Source organism: Lithobates pipiens, unplaced genomic scaffold, assembly GCF_037356315.1.
Source record: "Lithobates pipiens isolate NorthernLeopardFrog02 unplaced genomic scaffold, aLitPip1_a1.2 Scaffold_18, whole genome shotgun sequence".
Taxonomy (NCBI): Eukaryota; Metazoa; Chordata; class Amphibia; order Anura; family Ranidae; genus Lithobates; species Lithobates pipiens.
This window is the reverse complement of record NW_027507758.1, coordinates 400781720-400802401: the sequence shown is the minus strand read 5'-3', so window position 1 is coordinate 400802401 and position 20682 is coordinate 400781720. Positions and strand designations below refer to the sequence as shown.

Sequence of the window (20682 nt, the reverse complement as noted above, 5' to 3'; positions counted from 1 at the left end):
CACAATATACTCTTTTGTAGGCGAGAATCACAGTGTGCTGGACATCCCAACCTCCTGATATCTACAGAGGCTTCACTGCTACTCCAGTGGCTTACCATCTGCACCACTGTGACCCAGTCAGCTTTCCATCCTACAGACTGCATCTCGGACTGCCAGATGACCTCGCGCCCTGCATTCTGGACTCCTTATGTGCTTGATACCCTTTCCCTCTTGTGAGTAGCCATTTGACTTATTCTGTTGATTAAATGATTACTAAAATACTACACTGAGTCCGGCGCACCTTGTCCTTTCTTGATTGATAATAAATGGCTTCAGCCAAACACTAACCATGAGTGAAAGAAAATCTTTTGTGTTATCATTAATATTCAGAAAAATGCCCAAGAAATTATAAATTCTGCCAGGGTATGTAAGCTTATAAGCACAACTGTATATATTCATCAATTCAATGTTCAAATGCAGATATACTACTGTGTTACCATTGAGAAGAGATGGATAGTGTTATCAATGATAACAAGCTTGGATTTACAAAGTGTGCCATCCACAGAGCATCTTAGGAATGTCATGCCACCTTCATTCAGAAGTTCTCCTGAAACATTCAGCACTTTATCTTGAACCTGAAAAAAAATAAAAATAAAAAATAAAAATGCCCAGAAACTGAAATCCACTTTCATCTAAAACTAGCCAGTAATGAACCATATCTAGCTTGCCAGACAGGTGCTCAGACCAGCCAGCTCACTTTTTCCCTATATCTAGCAGTTACATGGTCTACTGTAACCTATCACAGTTGTGCACCCCATTATAATGATCAGATGATGAGTATTCAATACCCATTTGTGTTTTCAATGGTTATCCATCTACAGCATACAATAATCTTACTATTAATTCTGATGAAACCATTTTGAACTGCCTAGTATGGCTTCAACCATTTCCTAATTACTCGCTAAGAAACAGAGTTTACAAGCAGTTCAAATATATAACGGTGACAAGATATTTTATCTTAATTTTGTTGCCCGTGAGCTTGCAAAAAAGTGTAATATCTCAAAGCCATAATTTACTACTCCTCAGTACATGTTGCTCAGTACACGCTCCCAATTACCTGCATGTCAAATGATCCATCGCGGTTGTAATTAATTTTCAAGTCCACTTCTGTTAAAAAAAAAAAATAAAAAAAAAATAAGTTGCTAAATGACTGACAACATACAAGCAATGTACTTAAAGTATGGTTTTATTTTTTATTTTTAAGAATCATACTTACCTAAGTGGATGTAGCATCAGTCCGATCCTGCATCTGTCCCCCGCCGGCTCTAACAGTGAGAACCTAGTGATCTCGGTGCTCCCTGAGCAGAGAGCTGGTGGCCATCAGTCACCGACTCTTTGATCTGCCCCCCCCCCCCCCATGCTCGCTGGACCGCTTGGCTGTGGCGGGAGCATACGGCTCAGGGTCTCAATGGCTCACTGAGAGGCTGAGCCAGGTGCCAGTCCAGGCATGTGGGTAAATCCAGACTTTATTGTCGCGATCTTACCCCAACCTGGACTGGTTCTGTGACGTCACAAGACAGTGGGCTTCAGCCTGCTGTCTGATGAAAACAGGTAACAGAAGTGCAGAATGGACTGCACTCCTGTGAGCCACAGGAGAAGTAAAGCCAAATGAGCTTTGGCTGTACTTTTCCTTTAACAGAAAAATTTTGCCTGAACAAAGATGACAAAATTACTGAAAGATCTGTTTTTACTAGATAAAAGGAAAAAAGGGCATGGCACGGGATACACTTGGTGATAAGAAAGAAGTCATTACATCCACACTATGATAAACTAAGTCAGTTTCTTATATTAGTAAATATAAAATATTATGTAAATACTGTATTAGATATCCGGATATAAAGAAATGTAATAACCATTTGACATATGTGGCTTAAAAATTACATTTGGTGACTAGTAGCACTGAGTTCTTAGTACAGCAAGCCCCTACCATGAACACGGTTTATATGCCTTTTAAATGCATGTTCCCTTTGTGTATACTCCAAGTTCTCCAGTTTTCTTACATAAAACATACAAGTAGGTTTATTGGTTTCAGATCAAATTAGCATTTACAACGCACTCATCATTGAGATAGGGAAACAGAATGCTATCCCCTCTAGAGAAGGAACTCACTTTGCAAGGTGATGCTTTATACAAGTTCACCAGTACAGCAAGTGGAGGGAGATCTCCCCAAAGAGATTTAAACAGCAATTCAAATACAAATAATGTAAGAGCCATCTCCACTCTATTCAAAAGAAAAGTAAAAATGTTTTGGCTTAGGTCCCACTTAAAATCACATCTGACTGATGGAGATTTACATTTAAAGATTTTTATTCTGTTTCTATTTCACGCGATCCATCACTGAAAAAAAAAAGCTTTGGATGTATTATTACTTTAAAATTCACAAACATATGTCCAGTAAACAGAATGATGCCATTACATAAACTAGTAATGCACCAACTAAAATCCAATAGAACAAAACAAACAAACACACACACACTACAACATTTTCAGGATGGACCTGATTGGACAGTGTCTAAAAATTGAATGGCTCTGGTATGCGTGAAATCTGTGGACAGAGAAGAGGGAGAGAGAAAAGGAGAAGAGATTTCAAATCCCTGGGCCACTGCACTGACGGCTCAGCATCTTTGTAGCCAAGTACAGTTGTGACTGTGGGTGGGAAGGCAAGGTACGAGTACGATGTTGGTTCTCCATTTCATTTTTTTCTGAAAAGGTGATCACTGGACTTTGACAGGAAAAGTGAGATTATAAAATAATTTTTATCAGTCATGTTGACATGGAATCTTTACTGATGGGTGCCCAGTTTGTTCTTTCATCATCTATTCATTGCCAATTGTTACTGCTGTGAAGTAAACCTGTCACAAACTTTATCAGAGTATTAGCCATTGATCAGTGTCAAAAGTTTGGAGACTAAGCGATACCCTTTATTAGCAAAGCTCTCACTTCCTACCCTTTGCAGTGCTGTAGGAGAAATACAGCAGGGGGAAATGTCAGACCAACGTAAAAGTCCATTGCTCCCACACAGAACAGTCTTTAAGTGCATGTGCCTACAAAAAAAGAGGAAGAGTTTCTGCTAGAGAAGCGGAAACACCACAACAAGAAAAAAAAAAAACAAGCAATTTTTGCAGAGTCTACAATAAGGCATAGGGCCTCACACCATTAATGCAGAAAAAAACTGATGAAAATTTGCGCAGATTTCACTTGCAGAGACACCAGTTTACACCACTTTTTTTCATGCGTGTTTCAATTCGTTTTATATGCATTGCAGATTCCTGCATAGAAAGAAAACCACACATGATACCACTGTTGTGGTGTAAACAAGACACATAGAGAACAATGGTTTTCTTTGTGACCTTGCAGAATGCATGCAGAAAAACTCACGTCTCTGCACACTGGTGTGAGCAAGACCTTAAAAAAGTAGAAGTACAGCCAAAGCTTGTTTGGCTGTACTTCTCCTGTGGATCACAGAAGTGCAGTTTGTTCTGCACTCCTGTGACCAGTTTTCAGCAGACAGCTGGCTGGAGCCCGATGGTTGGCTGATGTCACAGAGCCAATCCATCGCTGGGGAAAGATCATGACAATATAGTCAGAATCAGCCCACAACCCTGAACCGGTACCCGGCTAAGCCTCTTAGCAAGCCACAGAGCCTGAGCTAGCCGCTCCCGCCACCCCCTCCGAGCCCATCGGTCAAGTGAGCATGCGGAGCAGAGCAGAAAGGCTCTCTGCTCATGGAGCCCTGAGAACTGAGCGATCAGTAGTGTTTGATGCATCACTTAGACTCCAGACAGACAGTCTACTTTTTTAAGCTATCCACATAAAGGAAAAGTTTGCCTTTTGAGGCTATTGGCTTGTAGTTCTCAAACTACCACAGAGCTTCCTGTCAATGTGAAACTGCCTGTGCGATTTAACTATAGACAGCTTACACCGACGGTCTTAAGGAGATCTATATGGCATCAGCGATCTGCTTTCCAGGCTTCGAAATAAAAAATAAAATACAAAATAAATACAAAATAGTAAAATGCACATTTTTTTTTTTTTTTAAGAGGTGAACCTATCTTTTAGGGAGAATTTCAGAATTAACCTAAGTTGGAAGGTATTTACAGTGGGGACGGAAAGGTTTCAGAGCTAAAAATGTTCACTCTGTTATATTGCAGCCATTTGCTAAAATCATTTAAGTCATTTTTTTCCTCATTAATGTACACAAAGCACCCCATATTGACAGAAAAACGCAGAATTGTTGACATTTTTGCAGATTAAAAAAGAAAAACTGAAATATCACATGTTCCCAAGTATTCAGACCCTTTGCTCAGTATTTAGTAGAAGCACCCTTTTGATCTAATAAAGCCGTGAGACTTTTTGGGAAAGATGCAACAAGTTTTTCACACCTGAATTTGGGGATCCTCTGCCATTCCTCCTTGCAAATCCTCTCCAGTTCTGTCAGGTTGGATGGTAAGCGTTGGTGGACAGCAATTGTTAGGTCTCTCCAGAGATGCTCAATTGGGTTTAAGTCAGGGCTCTGGCTGGGCCATTCAAGAACAGTCACAGAGTTGTTGTGAAGCTACTCCATTATTTTAGCGGTGTCATTGTCTTGTTGGAAGGTAAACCTCCAGCCAAGTCTGAGGTCCTGAGCACCCTGGAGAAGGCTTTCATCCAGGATATCCCTGTACTTGGCCGCATTCATCTTTCCCTCAATTGCAACCAGTCATCCTGTCCCTGCAGCTAAAAAGCACCCCCACAGCATGATGCTGCCCCCACCATGCTTCACTGTTAAGACTGTATTGGACAGGTGATGAGCAGTGACTAATTTTCTCCACACATACCACTTAGAATTAAGGCCAAAAAGTTCTATCTTGGTCTCAGATTAAAGAATCGTATTTCTTACCATCTCGGAGTCCTTCAGGTGTTTTTTTTTAGTAAACTCCATGCTGGCTTTTATGTGTCTTGCACTGAGGAGAGGCTTCTGTTGGGCCACTCTGCCACAAAGCCCCGACTGGTGGAGGGCTGCAGTAATGGTTGACTTTCTACAACTTTCTCCCATCTCCCGACTACATCTCTGGAGCTCAGCCAGTGATCTTTGGGTTCTACTTTACCTCTCTCACCAAGGCTCTTCTCCCCCGATAGATCAGTTTGGCTAGATGGCCAGCTCTAGGAAGGGTTCTGGTCATCCCAAACATCTTCCACTTAAGGATTATGGAGGCCACTGTGCTCTTGGGAACCTTAAGTGCAGCAGAATTTTTTTGTAACCTTGGGCAGATCTGTGTCTTGCCACAATTCTGTCTGAGCTCTTCAGGCAGTTCCTTTGACCTCATGATTCTCATTTGCTCTGACATGCACTGTGAGCTGTAAGGTCTTATATAGACAGATGTGTGGCTTTCCTAATCAAGTCCTAACCAAACACAGCTGGACTCAAATGAAGATGTAGAACCATCTCAAAGATGATCAGAAGAAATGGACAGCACCTGAGTTAAATATATGTGTGTCACAGCAAAGGGTCTGAATACTTAGGACCATGTGATATTTCAGTTTTTCTTTTTTTAATAAATATGCACAAAATGTCAACAATTCTGTGTTTTTCTGTCAATAATGGCTGCAATATAACAAAGAGTGAAAGATTTAAGGGGGTCTGAATACTTTCCTTCCCCAATGTATGTGCCTCTACTCTTAGTAGAGAAACAGAATAAAATAAAATATCACACAACATCCAGAAATACAAAATTCACTTACTATTGTCTCCATCCAGCAATGTGAGGTTCCTGGTATATGAAATATTTATTCTTCTGCCACTGCCAGAAGCAAATGGAGAAAATTTGTCTACAAAAGCAAAATTGTAAAACGTCATATTTTCACATTTTGCACTGTTTCTTGCAGACAATGCAAATTACATTTACTCTCATTCTAAGTGTCCTAAATCCACCTGGCAAGCCTCTCTTGCAATACTGCAAAATAGGAACACATTTTATAGATATCTAGGTACCACAAGCAGAAAATAGTTCAAAAGAAGTATAGTTAATGAGATCATGATTTCTAACTCCGAAAGGAAACAATATACAGTATATTTACCCGTAGTGGTGTTTTGAGCTAAACATGCAGAAATATTTGGTCTTTACACCACTAACTTCCTCTTCTGTGCTTTCTAGAATCATATAGGGGTTGATTTACTAAAGTAAAACACAGACTGCTCACACTGCAAGTTCAGTTGCAATTTGCAAGGGAATTTTCCCCAGATCTTAGTGAAGGAGTTCCATCATGCAATCACGTGCAAGCAAAAATGCTGTTTTTTTTCTATGTGCATATAGTAATTGGGTATAAATTTGCAAGTGAAATTTCATCACATTATCTAAGCTGTTGGGAAAATTCTCTTGCAGAATTAAAACATTCCTTGCAATGTGAATTGTATATTTGTCTTTAGTAAACCAACCCCATAGCGTAAAAGGATGTTGTAGCACTGTAATAGAACCCCCAAACACTACTCGGACCAACACTGGCAGAAGACATGCTACTTAGGATCCTATTAAATAAATTGACATATAGGAATTTCTATTACCTACCAACAGCTGAATTTTGCATTAGCATTTTCAGAGTAACTGACGTTTTCTGACTGCCATTGTGGAGGGGGTGGGAGGGGGGGGGCAGCGGCAAGATGCAGCTTTGCCTAAGCAGATAAAAATCCTTGCACCAGCCCTACACAGAGCTTTGAAGGAACGGCATGGGTATGCCATTCCTTTTAAGCACAAGGGCCAGTGATGTCACCGACTGCCAACCAAGTGAATATCTCCTAAGTGATGCAAGTTTAAGAGATATTAATTTAATATAGGGGTAAGCTTTATTATACATGCTTACCTGTAGTTAAAAATCTGAATCCAGAGTTTACTACCACTTTAAGCTTCAGCTCATTAGGATTTGTATTGTATCATATTTAATATGACGGAGAAACTTATTTTTAAAGAACAGGTTAACTTTTTGGAAAAAAGAAAAAGAATAAATGCACTTTTATTTGGAGGTAAAAAATAAAAAATTATGCATTTTTTTTGTAGCCTGTAAAGCATTGCACCAGTAATCAGCAGATCTCTGATGCCATGCAGGTCTCCAGCAGATCTGCCAGTGTATATGCTTGCCCGTTCATCCTGTACAGGTAAGCAGATACAATCTGACAGGAAGCATGAATGAACTACTATGGTGCTCCACAGAGCTATGGTAGTTCATTGAAGAAATAGCTGACAGCCACATAGGCTGCCGGACCTAGTAGCTTTCCATGCACAGAGCCCTGTAAATCAGTGACGTGAGTGGAGCCTCGCTTTGCCACATTTATTTATTTATTTATTTTTAACTTGCAACAGCTAGCGGGGAGGGAGAAGAAGCCTGCGAGCTGTCACAGCAGGGGATCGGTCCATTGGTAACATGTTACATCCTAAATATGGTTGCAACATGTTACGAAAGGTGAACGTATCCTTTTACCTGGACTAACCATTCATTTTTTTAACTAATGTGGCTATAAGTGTCTGATCTATAATATGGACTTTAAATCTCAAGTACCGTATTTTCCGGCGTATAAGACGACCTTTTACACTTAAAAAAACTGAGCAAAAAGGAGGGGTCGTCTTATACGCCGGGTCAGCTGCTGGGATGCCTTCTAGATGTCCGGTAATACTGTATGTAGCTTCGGCTACATACAGTATATACCACTGAACCAATCCCAATGAGCGATGTATTCAAATGAATACAGAGCCTGCTCGGATTGGAGTAGCAATCTCTGCCAATCCGAGCAGGCTACACACAGTAGCCTGCTCCGATTGGCTTTGAGAGTGAGGCGCGGGCTGATGATGTAACAGCCTCCGCCAATCCCAGCAGGCTTTGTATTCATTAATAGAATACATTGCTCGCCGTGATTGGCTCCAGCACCAGGAAGAAGGAAATGGCTCCAGCAAGAACAAAGAAGAGGGATATGAAGCGTCGGAAGCCTCGGAATGGGGGGTCGTCTTAAACGGTGAGTACGGGCAAAACATTTTAACTGTGCAGATTTTTAGGGGGTCGTCTTATATGCCGGGTCGTCTTATACGCCGGCAAATAAGGTACATTATTTGAGGAAACAGTTGCACACAACCGTCAGCCACAGCATAAACATGCCACAATGACAGCACCCTTACTAGGCTCCACAGGTGCTAATAATTGCATCCACACTACATAAATGCACCCTTACATTATAATGGAGCCGCACAATTTTTTAGAACCACCTAATGGCCATAACAATAGGAGTCGCGGTCTACTGCTTCTCAGGGGTTTACTGAATCTATCTGCATGCACGGTTGTAAGATAGTATGTGTGAGATCAGACTACATATTTCAATTAGTATAGAATACTGTATATAGAACATAGGGAAGGAGAAACAAACCTTCCCAATGCACATTGAACTCATGAGTTAAGATTTGCTCCTTCAGGATGAGACCCAGAGCAGCCTGACACAACATCTGATTGGAGATTCCTTTCTTAGGAGGAAACAGCTCGTTATAATGCTGGGGGATAAAACTGGTATGTACATCCCCTGCTTCAAATGCTGGATGTCCAGAGAGACTAAGGAGGAAATCAATATTGGTGCTTAGTCCTACAATCTGTAAAGACAGACCAGAAGGCAAATCAATAAACATATTAAGAGTGTGAGCATTAAACAGAGAAGAACGCAATTTTAATATAGATTTTCTATTAACCTGAGCATTTTATAAATAGAGAATCAAAGCAAAGCTAATAAAATGTAATCGCACATTACATTACAAGATTGTTAGCATTCAAAAAGTTCAGTGACCAAATAAATTTTGGTACTGCATTGTTACAGATTGTGATTTTTCTCAGAGGCTGCCATTGCTAGCCTCTTCTGAAATGCTAGCTGAATCTGTCATGTTGATGAATTAAAAATGTAGAGGGCGCTCTAAAACAATAAACGGTACCTGAGGAAATGTGAATTAACTCAGACAGCTAACATTAAATATGCTAATAAAGTGCAATGTGCATATACATAAATATACACAGGTGATATGCCACAAGTGATGCTGACAATATGCCAGAAAGACATGAAAAAGGGTATAAAAGACCCAAAAACAATATATAAATCCAGAGAAACTTCTGTGTTCAAGATCTTCCAGAGAAATAGTGAATGTTTCTTCACTGACTGTTCATAATACACCCAACGTGCTCTTATATATTATCTGCTTACCAGAGAAAATTTACTCTTCTAATTAAAAAGGGAGTCAGATAAAGCTTCAGCAAGAAAATGCTTGCTGCAATGATGGCCGGGGATATAGGAAACCTCTCCTCCGCAGGGATCATAGATGGGTTATGTAAAAAGATAAGGAACCAATAGTGTAAAATACAAATGCCGAATGTCTGCTTAAATATGCCTTAGCCTGGCACTGGGTCTGTGACCGTTATCGGGGGATGCCTCGCGGCTAGCCTCCGTGTCTGGTGTGCGTTCTACTATCCCACCCGGAACAACGAAAGGGAAAGGAAGTGCGGGAAGTAACGTAACCAAGTACTGCCTCAACATACGTTTCGTTATTACATCATCAGGAAGTGTACTTGGTCACTTGTGGGCGTATATTTTGATAGTGTGGAGCCAATACACACAGATGGGGAGGGAAAATTACATAATTGAGCAGCCACAATGCCGGTTTACATGACTCAAGATTGCCTCAGAGCTAAATAACATCCAAGTAGGTGCAAACTATGATTAATATTATATATAAGTATTAATAAGATATCATAGGACATTAATCCTAAAAAATACAATAAAAACTAAAATTTAAATAAAACTTTTACAATAAGCTTTTATGAATTAAGTTTAGTCCTTGGCCAGAAACTATTCAGGTCCAACTCTATATTCATACCCAGTGGCTGCATACTTCGCAATTTATACAACCACTGTGTTTCAATCCCATAAAATGTAAGTAATGTGGGGTCACTATTATGGTGGAGCCGAAAATGTTTATATACACTATGGTTTAAAAGCCCTATTCTTAAATGCTTATTGTAAGATCCATCCTCTCCTTTATCCTATTTCAAAATCCCCCCCTTTAAAAAAAATTTAATAAAAAAAAGTATCCTCTTTATAATAATAGTATTTTTAAAACCGCTTACCTGTAAAATCCTTTTATTGGAGTACATCATGGGAGACAGAGCCTAAGTAATAACTTAATGGGTTATGGGCTACCTTCAGGTGTTGACACGGGAAGTTCACACCCCTATATAACCCCCTCCTCCTTCCAGGAGTACCTCAGTTTTTGTAGCAAAGCAATATACTTAAAACCTCTGTGTCCCATGATGTAAGCCAAGAAAAGGACTTTACAGGTAAGCCGTTATAAAAATTTTCTTTTCTTTATCGTACATCATGGAATACAGAGCCTAATAACTCAATGTTACATAGCAATGCGATTTGAGGGGAGGGAGAGACAACCCGTAGGGCAACCCCAGACCTGAGGACTGCCTGCACCACACTGCGCCCGAAGGCGATATCCTCATACCTCCTTACATTCACAAAATTTTATCAGGTGGGTGTATGTACTGAAGACCAAGTTGCGGCGTTGCAGCTCTGAGCCATGGAGGCCTAGTGAAGCATTGCCCAAAAAGCACTAACCGACCTGGTAAAGCATGCCTTAACTTGAAACAAGGGAATCTTACCCCTTAAATCATAAGTTAGAATTATCACTGGTCAAATCCACTTAGCAACTGGGAATTTAACGCTGCCTGTCCTTTCTTAGGACCTTCTGGCAGAATAAATAAGACATCAGTCTTACGAATCTAGGCGGTTGCCTTTAAACTGCTCTCACCACATCAAGAAAATGTAGTGAGTTTTCTTCCCTAGAACATGGTTTTGGAAAAAAACGATGGCAGGACAATATATAACAATATAGGTTCAGGTGGAAACCTGAGACTACTTTTGGTAAAAAACTCGGATGAAGGCATAACACCACCCTGTCCTCATGAAAAATCAAATATGGCTCATAACCAGAAAGAGCAGCCAATTCCGAAACCCTCCTTGCTAAGGATATAGCAACCAAAATACCAGCTTCCTTGTCAGAAGGACTAAGGAAATATGCTGCATCGGTTCAAATGGCTGTTTTTTTTAACACTGACAACAGTAAGTTCAAGTCCTAAGGGCTTAAAGGTGATTTAGCTGGCAGAATAATCTGCATCACCCCTTGCATAAAACCCCAGACTAAAGAATGCGTAGCAAGCAGGCTTTGAAATAAAATCGATAAGGCTGAGACTTGGCCCTTAATAGTACTCAGGGCCAATGTCATCATTACACCTAACTGCTGAAAGGCAAGAATTCTGCTTATGATACATCTTCAAGGGTGCCAACCCTTGGATTCACACCAGGAAACAGAAGCCTTCCAGACTCTATAGTATATAGTGCTGGAAGCTGGCTTCCTTGCATTAAAGTAGAGATAACTGACCCGGAAAGCCCACGTTTCTTCAGAATGTGGGTTTCAATAGCCAGGCCATTAAATTTAACGTTTGTAAAGTAGAATGGAATATCGGCCCCTATGAGAGCAGGTCTGGCCTTAGTGGGAGGGATCATGGACCCTCCACTGCCATCTTTACGATTTCTGCATACCATGACCTTCTGGGCCATGCTGGTGCTACCAGAATTACCGGCTTTCTTTACAGCTTGATCCTGCAAAGAAGTCATGGCAGCAATTGAATAGGGGAGAATACATAGATCAGTGAGAACTGATTCCATGGGGTTACTAACGCATCGGTTCCGCATGCGAGTGGATCCCTTGTCCTGGACACAAAGTTGATCAACGTCATGTTGAATCTGGACGCTAGACGATCTACGTCTGGAGTCCCCTATCTTTGGCAAACAGCCCGAAAAAGAGACCATTCCCCTGGGAATAACTGCTGGCGACTTAAGTAGTCCGCCTGCCAATTCTCTATTCCCGAAATGAAGACTGCCGATAGGCATGGAATATTTCTTTCCTTTACAGATGCCCCAGTAGGAGGACTTTAGCCTGAAACATGTCGGGTTTGTAACTCACTCGATTTTTGTGTTACCACGCTGTGATTTTCACATGCACTTACCGGATGGGCAATTGTGCATTTTTATCCTTTGTTTTATTTAGTTTTTAAATTAAAGTTCCCTTTTTGTATCCTGATTCATGCACTATGTGGAAGCTTTTTTTTTTCCTCTTTATGATTCAAACAACCCCTTTGAATGCCATTGAGAGTTCCATATATACAGCTGTTCAGAGTTGGATCTGCCTTATGGTTACCTCCCGGAGTGATTGAAGTACCAGCTATCCACCATCCTCTTGATGTTGAGGTCAGAGCAAGCTTCTGTGTCATCAGCATTCTTGCATAAAGATCTGCTGGATCAATTAATCCGAATGCTCGCTTGAATCACCACTGTACAGTGTGTGTGTGTCCATCATTGTGGTAAGCGTACCTCATCTATTTATTACTACCTAAGGATTGTGACTCATGATATGTGGATGGATACAGTTCTCTTAGCATAGCAACACTCTTGTATGGCAACCCTTCTTACCCGTTCAGATGGGAGGCAGCAGATTCCACTTGTTCAGATAGGACTCAACCATTTTCTAGTGGAGACAGTTCACGTTTATATGGTTTATTGATCTAGTTTGTTATTATTTTAACACTTTCCATGTGATCACATTTTTGTATAATATATATATATATATATATATATATATATATATATCCTTAAAGGCACTTGTCTCATCACAGGTCCAAAGATTTGGGACTCTTCTTTTCACTCAATAGACTATATTATATAATTACACACTTTGATTTATTGTATGGTGTGCACACTGGTGTTGATAGTTATTTTTGTTGTTCTTCTGAATTTTTTTCAGGAGCTATTACTATATATCACTGTATATGGTTTCTCTAGATGGTTTGTTTAGCGCTGCATTTTACTTAGAATATTTCTTTCTGCCCAAGTTAGAATATGGTTCACCTCTCTCTGCACTGAGAGACTCTTGGTGACCCCTTGGTGATTGATATAGGCCACAGCCGTGGCATTGTCAGATTGAATTCTGACAGGACAATTCCTTAATCTGGAAGTGCAGGCCTTCAGAGTTAGATGCACTCCCCGACTCTTTAGGATGTTGATGGGCAAGGCTCTTTCGTTTCTTGACCACTGTCCTTGAACAGTCGTTTTCTCTAGTACTGCTCCCCAGCCTGAAAGGCTGGCATCTGTCGTTACTACTTTTCCAAATAATTGGTCTGAAGGATTTTCCTTTCAGCAGATTCTGGGTTAGTAACCACCAACTGAGGCTTTGGGACACTCTTGTGGACAGCCACATTGGCAAGTCCAAAGCTTGGATTGTTTTGTTCCAAGCAGACAGGATACTGTTTTGCAACAGTCTCGATTGGAACTGGGCATAGGGGACTGCTTCGAATGAAGCCACCATCTTTCCTAACAACCTCATGCAAAGGCGAATTGAGGGATTTCCTTTCGATCTGACCATCTGCACCAGTTCTCATAAGGAGCTGATCTTTACCAGAGGCAAGAACAGCTTTTTGGACCGTGTCTATGATCAGGCCCAAATACTCCAGCTTTCTTAGCGGTTTTAAGGAAGACTTCTCTAGGTTGAAAATCCAACCCAGACTTTCCATGTAATTGGTTATAATGCTTACACTTTGCTCCAAGCGATCCACTGACTGGTCTATTAACAATAGATCATCTAGATACGCCAAGACTGTTATGCCCTGTGCCCTTAACCTGGCTAGAGGTGGGGCCAATACTTTTGTGAACACCCCCTGAAGAGTGGCTGTAGCTAGCCAGAAGGGCAAGGCTACAAACTGAAAATGCTGTTCTACTTTGAATTGCAGAAACCTTTGGTGATTGCGAAATATAGGGACATGCAGATATGCATCCCTGGTGTTGATGGACGCCAGAAGTTCTATTCCCTGTAGGATAGAAACTACTGACCTGATTGACTCAATGCAAAAGGAGTGGATTTTCAGGAATTGAATTAGATTCCTTAGATCCAGAATGGGTCTGACATTTACATTTGGTTTTGGTACCGTAAACAGGTTTGAATAAAATCCCAAACCTTGCTCTTCTGTGGGGATTTGTAGGATCACCCCCTGAGCCAATAATCGGTCTAATGCTTGAAACAGAGCTTGTCTTTTCCCTGGATCTTTGAGAATGTTTGATCTCAAAAAACGAGACGGTGGAAACTCCCGAAATTCTAGTTTGTATCCTAGAGACACAGTGGAGATCACCCATCTGTCATGAATTTCCCTTTGCTAGACTTCTGAGAATTTTTAGAAGTCTTTCCCCACTCCGGTGAGGGGGGCGCCTCTTCAAGATGAGGCTTTAGTATTCTGCTTTGCAGATTTGTGGCCCCAGGTCTTCTTTTGTGCCTGGGTCTGACCCTGAGGTTTTCCTCTAGAGTCTGACAGCAGAGGCCATCGCTACTGCCTAGAGGTGGATGAGAAAAAGAAGAAAGTCAATTTAAAATGAATGACATTTATACTTTCTTTTCACTGGCAAAAGAGTACTCTTCCCACTAGAAATCGTATAGATGTATTTATCCGAATCATCCACAAATAATAGCTCCCCATGAAAGGCGAAACTAGTCAGAAGCTTTTTGCAAGGTGCTTTGGCTGACCAACTTTTTAACCACAGGGTCCTACACGTGTACTAGCACAAGCGCAAGTCGGACATTTGGTGAATAGAGTCTTTCATGGCGTTTATGACAAAACATAACGCCTTTGGTAGTTCAGCCAACTCACGGGCCTGTTGTGCAAGGACCTCCTTAAGGGCCTCTTTGAACTGGTCCTTTAGGGACTGACAGATGCCTATTGTAGCGACTGCAGGCCGAGAAATGGCCCCTGCCAAGGAAAAAGAGGATTTCAACAAACTAACTTTTTATCTGCTGGATATTTAAGCATTTGTGCATTGTCTACTAGACAAGTTAAATTTTTATTCACACTGGAAATGGCAGCGTCAACTGCTGGTACCTTCAATTTTTTTGTGAATTTCTTCTCCATGGGATAGAGAACTGAGAAACTTTTTGGACGGAGAAAATGCGTATCCGGGTGATCCCATTCAGCATAAATAAGCTTTTCTGAAACGAATGAAAAGGCTGTAAAGGTTTTAAAGAACCCAAGGAAGAGACCGAACTTTCAGCTGACTCTGTTAGGGGTAGCATGAAAGTGGAACGAACCATCTCTGTAAGCGTTTGTACCATCAATCTCTCAGATTGCAAGGTTGCAAAAGATTCATCGATTGTTTCCTCCGCAGAGGAATAATCTGCTTTTTTCCTCCTGATCGCCCGAGGGCAATACCTCATCCTATGCCCACTGTTCCCTTGGTAAAGGGTTTGAGGTGGGGGAAGGGGATCTAGCATGCTTCCTATCCACTTGGATGGAGGATGCGATTAAAGCCGCTAATCTTCCTTCTAAGCCCTGCAGGGCAGAGGAGAATGCATCTTCAGTCACATATACAGGGATTGAAGAGTGAGAAGCAGTTGCACCATCAATAGGTTCTAATGACTCACCCTGGTTTGCCATATCTGGTATCTCCAGAGAGGATGACAGCGTGGAGGCATGACTGGAGTTCCCAGCACCTTTAGCGCTGTCACATTTTTTCCAATTACTCAGACATGCAACACTACTCAAATGTAGGATGTAGTACAGGTTTTACTACTGGGACACACACACGCTGTTATAGTTGGACACAAAGCTGCTGAGAAGCAACGCAACAATGTATGTGCATCTTTACTCCTTCTAGAGGAGATTTTAAGGCATTACATTGTTTTCATTTGGAAGAAAAAAAAAAAGGCATAGGTGGACTTTGCAGTTCCTAAGCTTCTTCCCTTATTTTTTTCCTTGCTGCAGGACACTGCTGAAAACAGACAGATCCAAACTTCACCCATCACGGCAGGCAGCCTTAGTAAACTTTCAAAGACCAGGTCCCTATTATAGGCGTTCCACTCCTTTGGACCTGTATAGCACCCCTCAGGAGCAACTTTAGGTAATGTAGCAGGACCAAAAAGAGCCCTGGTTCCTGGGGTCCAGCCCTCAAAAGAGAGGCTTACAGGCAAAACCTTGTTCTTCTATGTGAGGCCCGGGTACCATCCTGTGGCCTTAGTGGCTTGGATAGATCAGGTCAATGGAAGAATTTAAATCCAGCATGGATCCCTGCTGGAGCTCCTCAGAGCACATCTTCACTTGTGACTAACACCTTAGACCGGTAATTCTCAACTGGGGTTCCGTGGAATCCTAGGGTTCCTCCAGAGGTTGCTAAGGGGGTCCTTCAGCATTGGGCAATTTCTGCCTCTCAGATAAGTTCCCACTGTTCCCAAGATCCCATTGATCCTTTTAGCTATCTGTAAGGAGGTAATTCTTCCCAATGACCACAAGTATAAGGACCATTCTTCCCACTGGCCATCACACTAATGTATCATGAATTGCATATTTCTAATTTTTAGCAGGGGTTCCCCTCAAACCGGAGAACTATTTCAAGGGTTCCTCTGTGTTGAAAAGGTTGAGAAAGGCTGCCTTAGACACTGGCGAAAAAACTGCGGTACTTCTGGAAGGAGGAGGGGTTTTATAGGGGAGTGAACTTCCTGTATTGGGTATACCAGTGTCAACACCTGAAGGTGGCCCATAACCCATTAAGTTATTACTTAGGCTCTGTGTCCCATGATGTACGATAAAGAAATGTAAGTTTTATTAAATTTTAGTAGTATTTTTAGATTAAAGAGGGATTCCACCAAAAAATAAAAAATTAAAAGCCAGCAGCTATAAATACTACAGCTTTTAATAAATGGACACTCACCTGTCCCGGGTTCCAGCGATGCCGGCAGCCGAGGCCGATCGATCGCTCGGCCCTCGGCTGCTGCCGCCACCATTCTAGGTGAGGGAATCAGGAAGTGAAGCGAATCGGCTTCACTTCCCGGTTCCCTACTGCGCATGCGCGAGTTGCGCCGCGCAATAGGAAATCTCTGCGCTGTCACTGGGACCCGTGTGTGTCCCAGCAGACAGCGCGGCAGGGCAGGAAATGGCGTAGACTCCCACGGGAGTCTATGCCCGGAAGTGGGTGTAAATACCTGTCTTTGACAGGTATCTCCACCCCCCTCCTCCCTGAAAGGTGTCAATTGTGACTTTAGGGTGGAATCCCGCTTTAATGTCCTATGATATCATATTAACACATTTTTATATATAATAATATTAATTATGGTTTGCACCCACTTGGATGTTATTTAGCTCTGAGGCAATCTTGATTCATGTAAACCGCCATTGTGGCTGCTCAGTTATGCAATTTTTCCTCCCCACCTGTGTGTATTGGCTCCATGCTATAAAAATATATGCCCACAAGTGACCAAGTACGCTTCCTATTGATGTAATAACAAAAAACGTACATCGAGGCGGTCACATTCGCAGCCACATCTCCATGTGAGCAGCCATTCGGCATTTGTGGTTACATTTTCTTAACAGGATTGTACTATTGATTCCGTATTATATTTTTACATAACCCATCTATGATCCCTGCAGAGGAGAGGTTTCCTATATCCACGGCCATCACTGCAGCAAGCATTGTCTTGCTAAAGCTTTATCCGACTCACGTTTTAATTAAAGGAGTCAATTCTCTGTTAAGCACATGTTGTGTATTTTGAGCAGCTGGTGAAGGAACATTCACTATATCTCTAAGATCTTGAACACAGAAGTTTCTCTGGATTTATATATTGTTTTTGGGACTTTATTATACCCTTTTCACATCTTTCTGCCAAATCTATTGTCAGTATCACTTGTGGCATATCACCTGTGTATATTTATGTATAGGCACATTGCACTTTATTAGCATATGTTAATTGTCTGAGTTAATTCACATTTGCTCAGGTACCATTTACTTTTTTAGAGCACCCGCTACACTTTAATTCATAGGTTGTTCAGTATCACAAGTACATAATTAGGGGAGCAGACATTTTTTCTGAAATTTTTCATAATTTCACTATTTTAATTGTGTTGGTGCAGAGTATACCAATTTTATTCAGCATGTTCATGAATTGCCTTCGATACTTCTTGACTAACTGACCTGGAACAATTACTGACTTATTTACAGCATGTACAGTAGGGAAATCATTTGAACCCCTGCAGATTTTTTGTACGTTTGCCCACTTACAAAGAAATGAAGGGTTTCTCATTTTTATCATAGGTTTATTTTAAATGATAGAGACAAAATAGCAACAAAATTCCAGAAAAAAAAAAAAACACACCCGATACAAATTGAGTTGCAGTTCAGTGAGTAAAATAAGTATTTGATCCCCTAACAACCAACAATTCTGGCTCCCACAGACTGGCTACCGTATGTGCTCATGTGGTACACAGATTAGTCCTGTCGCTTTAACAAGGTGCTCCTAACGACAACTCGTTATGTGTTGTCCACAGAAACTTTCATTCATTCAAACCTTCCAATCATGGGCAAGAGCTGTAAAAGTATGTCAGGGACAAGGTTGTAGACCTGCACAAGGCTGGAAAGACCATCAGCAAGAAGCTTGGTGAGAAGGAGACAATTGTTGGAGCGATTTTTCACAAATGGAAGAAAAACAAAATAACTAACTATCAATGGCTCTTGGTCTTGTGGTCCATGCAGGATTTCACCTCATGGGGCAAGGATGATCATGAGAAAAGTGAGGTATCAGCCCAGAACTACACGGGAGAAGCCTGTGAATGATCTCAAGGCAGTTGGGACCACAGTCACCAAACAAACCATTGGTAACTCAATATGCTGCCATGGATTGAAATCCTGCAGTGCCCAGAAGGTCCCCCTCCTCTAGAAGGCACATGTTCAGGCCCGTCTGAAGTTTGCCAATGAACATCAAAGGATTCAGAGAAGGACTAGGAGAAAGTGCTGTGGTCAGATGAGACCAAAATGTAGCTATTTGGCATTAACTCGATTCGCCGTGTTTGGAGGAAGAAAAATGCTGACTATGACCCTAAGAACACCATTTCTACAGTCAAGCACAGAGGTGGAAACATTATGCTTTATGGCCGTTTCTCTGCTGAAGGTATGCCACATTGAGGGACCAATAGACGGAGCCATGTATTATTGTAAAATCTTGGAGGTGAACCTTCTTCCCTCAGCCAGAACACTAAAGATGTGTTGTGGATGGGTCTTCCAACATGACAATGATTTAAAACATACTGCCAAGGCAACAAAAGGAGTGGTTCAAGAAGAATTTAAGGATATGGTGGAGTGGCTTAGCTAGTCTCCTGACCTTAATGCTATAGAAAACGTATTGAGGGAGTTGAAACTTCAAGTTACCAAGTGACAGCCAAGAAACCTTAAAGATTTAGAGAAGATCTATTAAGAAGAGTGGACCAAAACCCCTCCTGAGGGGTGTGCAAAAGGTCTTACTTCTGTGCTTGCCAACAAGGGTTTCTCCACCAAGTACTAAGTCGTGTTTTAGTTACATAGTTGGTCAAGTTGAAAAAAAGTCCTTCTAGTTCAACCATAAAAAAAAAATAAAAAATAAAAATATCATACAATCCCATATACCCAAAGTTGATCCAGAGGAAGGCGAACAACCCCCCCCCCCCCCCCAGAAAAGTAGGATTCAATTTGCTACAGCAAGGGAAAAAATTCCTGATCCCAGAGAGGCAAATCGGATTTTCCCTGGATCAACTTTACCTATAAATGTTAGTACCCAGTTATATTATGTACATTTAGGAAAGAATCCATTTCTTTGCAAGTGGGCAAACTTACAAAATCTGCAGGGGATAAAAATAAAAAAAAAAGACTTTCCCCACTATATGTTCCTGATCTGCAATTCAAAATATATTGATGCCAGAGACAGCAAGGCAACTAGTATTTTAAAAGTGAAGGCCATAAATGGCCCCCATTTCTCTCATGACATTTATATCACCTTAAAAATGAATGAAGGGTATAAAGTTACTCCTTAGAATATTTTTACGCCCAGATTAACAATCTTGCAAACCAAATTGAAATAACTGTAACCATTACTAAAGGGCTTACTAAAAACAAAGAAAAACAGTCATGATTGATCTTAGTCAAGAATATAAACGTTAAGCCTTAAATGATGATACATGTGCAGGCTTACATATGAAAAAGGTATAACTTCACCCTTATTTTAGCTGTATTTACTTTGTCAGAACACGATGCTAAAGCTGGCCATACACAGCTCAAATTTTGGCTGACCCCTGCTGAATCAACCCAAATTTAAGCTGTGGGTGGCCCTGATATCAAGGGAGCTGGGTGGAAAATTATCAGCTGACAAGTGACTGCATGCAGTCAGATACAGACACGGTTTAGGTATTTAAGCAGTCATGAGTGCTACGGCTGCCTAAATACTGTACATTAGCCAGTAGTGAGGATACCTCAATAAATGCCTTTTAGTGTGGATAGGGGAATCAAATGCTGAGAGAGTTGAGCTAGGTACGCAGAAGGAACCAGCATTCGATCAGCACTTGCAGCCAATAACTTCAGCACTGATCAGTGCATTCCGACAGGGCAAGGGTGGGTGGGGGAGGGCCCCCCCCTGTCAAAATACAAAGACACAGGAGGAGAGATCCTCGCATCAAGATCTCGTGTTGATGCAGAGATCTGTACGTTTTATTTTTTCGTTCAAACTGTTGGTTGAAAAAAAAAAAGAAAAT

The 20682-nt window shown here is 41.3% G+C and overlaps 1 protein-coding gene across 1 annotated transcript in view; it reads right to left on the bottom strand.

The window, feature by feature from the left end:
* MCCC1 (methylcrotonyl-CoA carboxylase subunit 1) overlaps positions 1-20682 on the bottom strand; it is a 75504-nt gene that overhangs the window by 8447 nt on the left and 46375 nt on the right. Inside the window, exons 13-16 of the mRNA XM_077487895.1 lie at positions 8426-8642; positions 5761-5847; positions 1097-1146; positions 477-614 (exon numbers count right to left, since the gene is read on the bottom strand). Coding sequence (XP_077344021.1) covers positions 477-614; positions 1097-1146; positions 5761-5847; positions 8426-8642 — 492 coding nt within the window. The remainder of the gene's footprint in view (positions 1-476; positions 615-1096; positions 1147-5760; positions 5848-8425; positions 8643-20682) is intronic.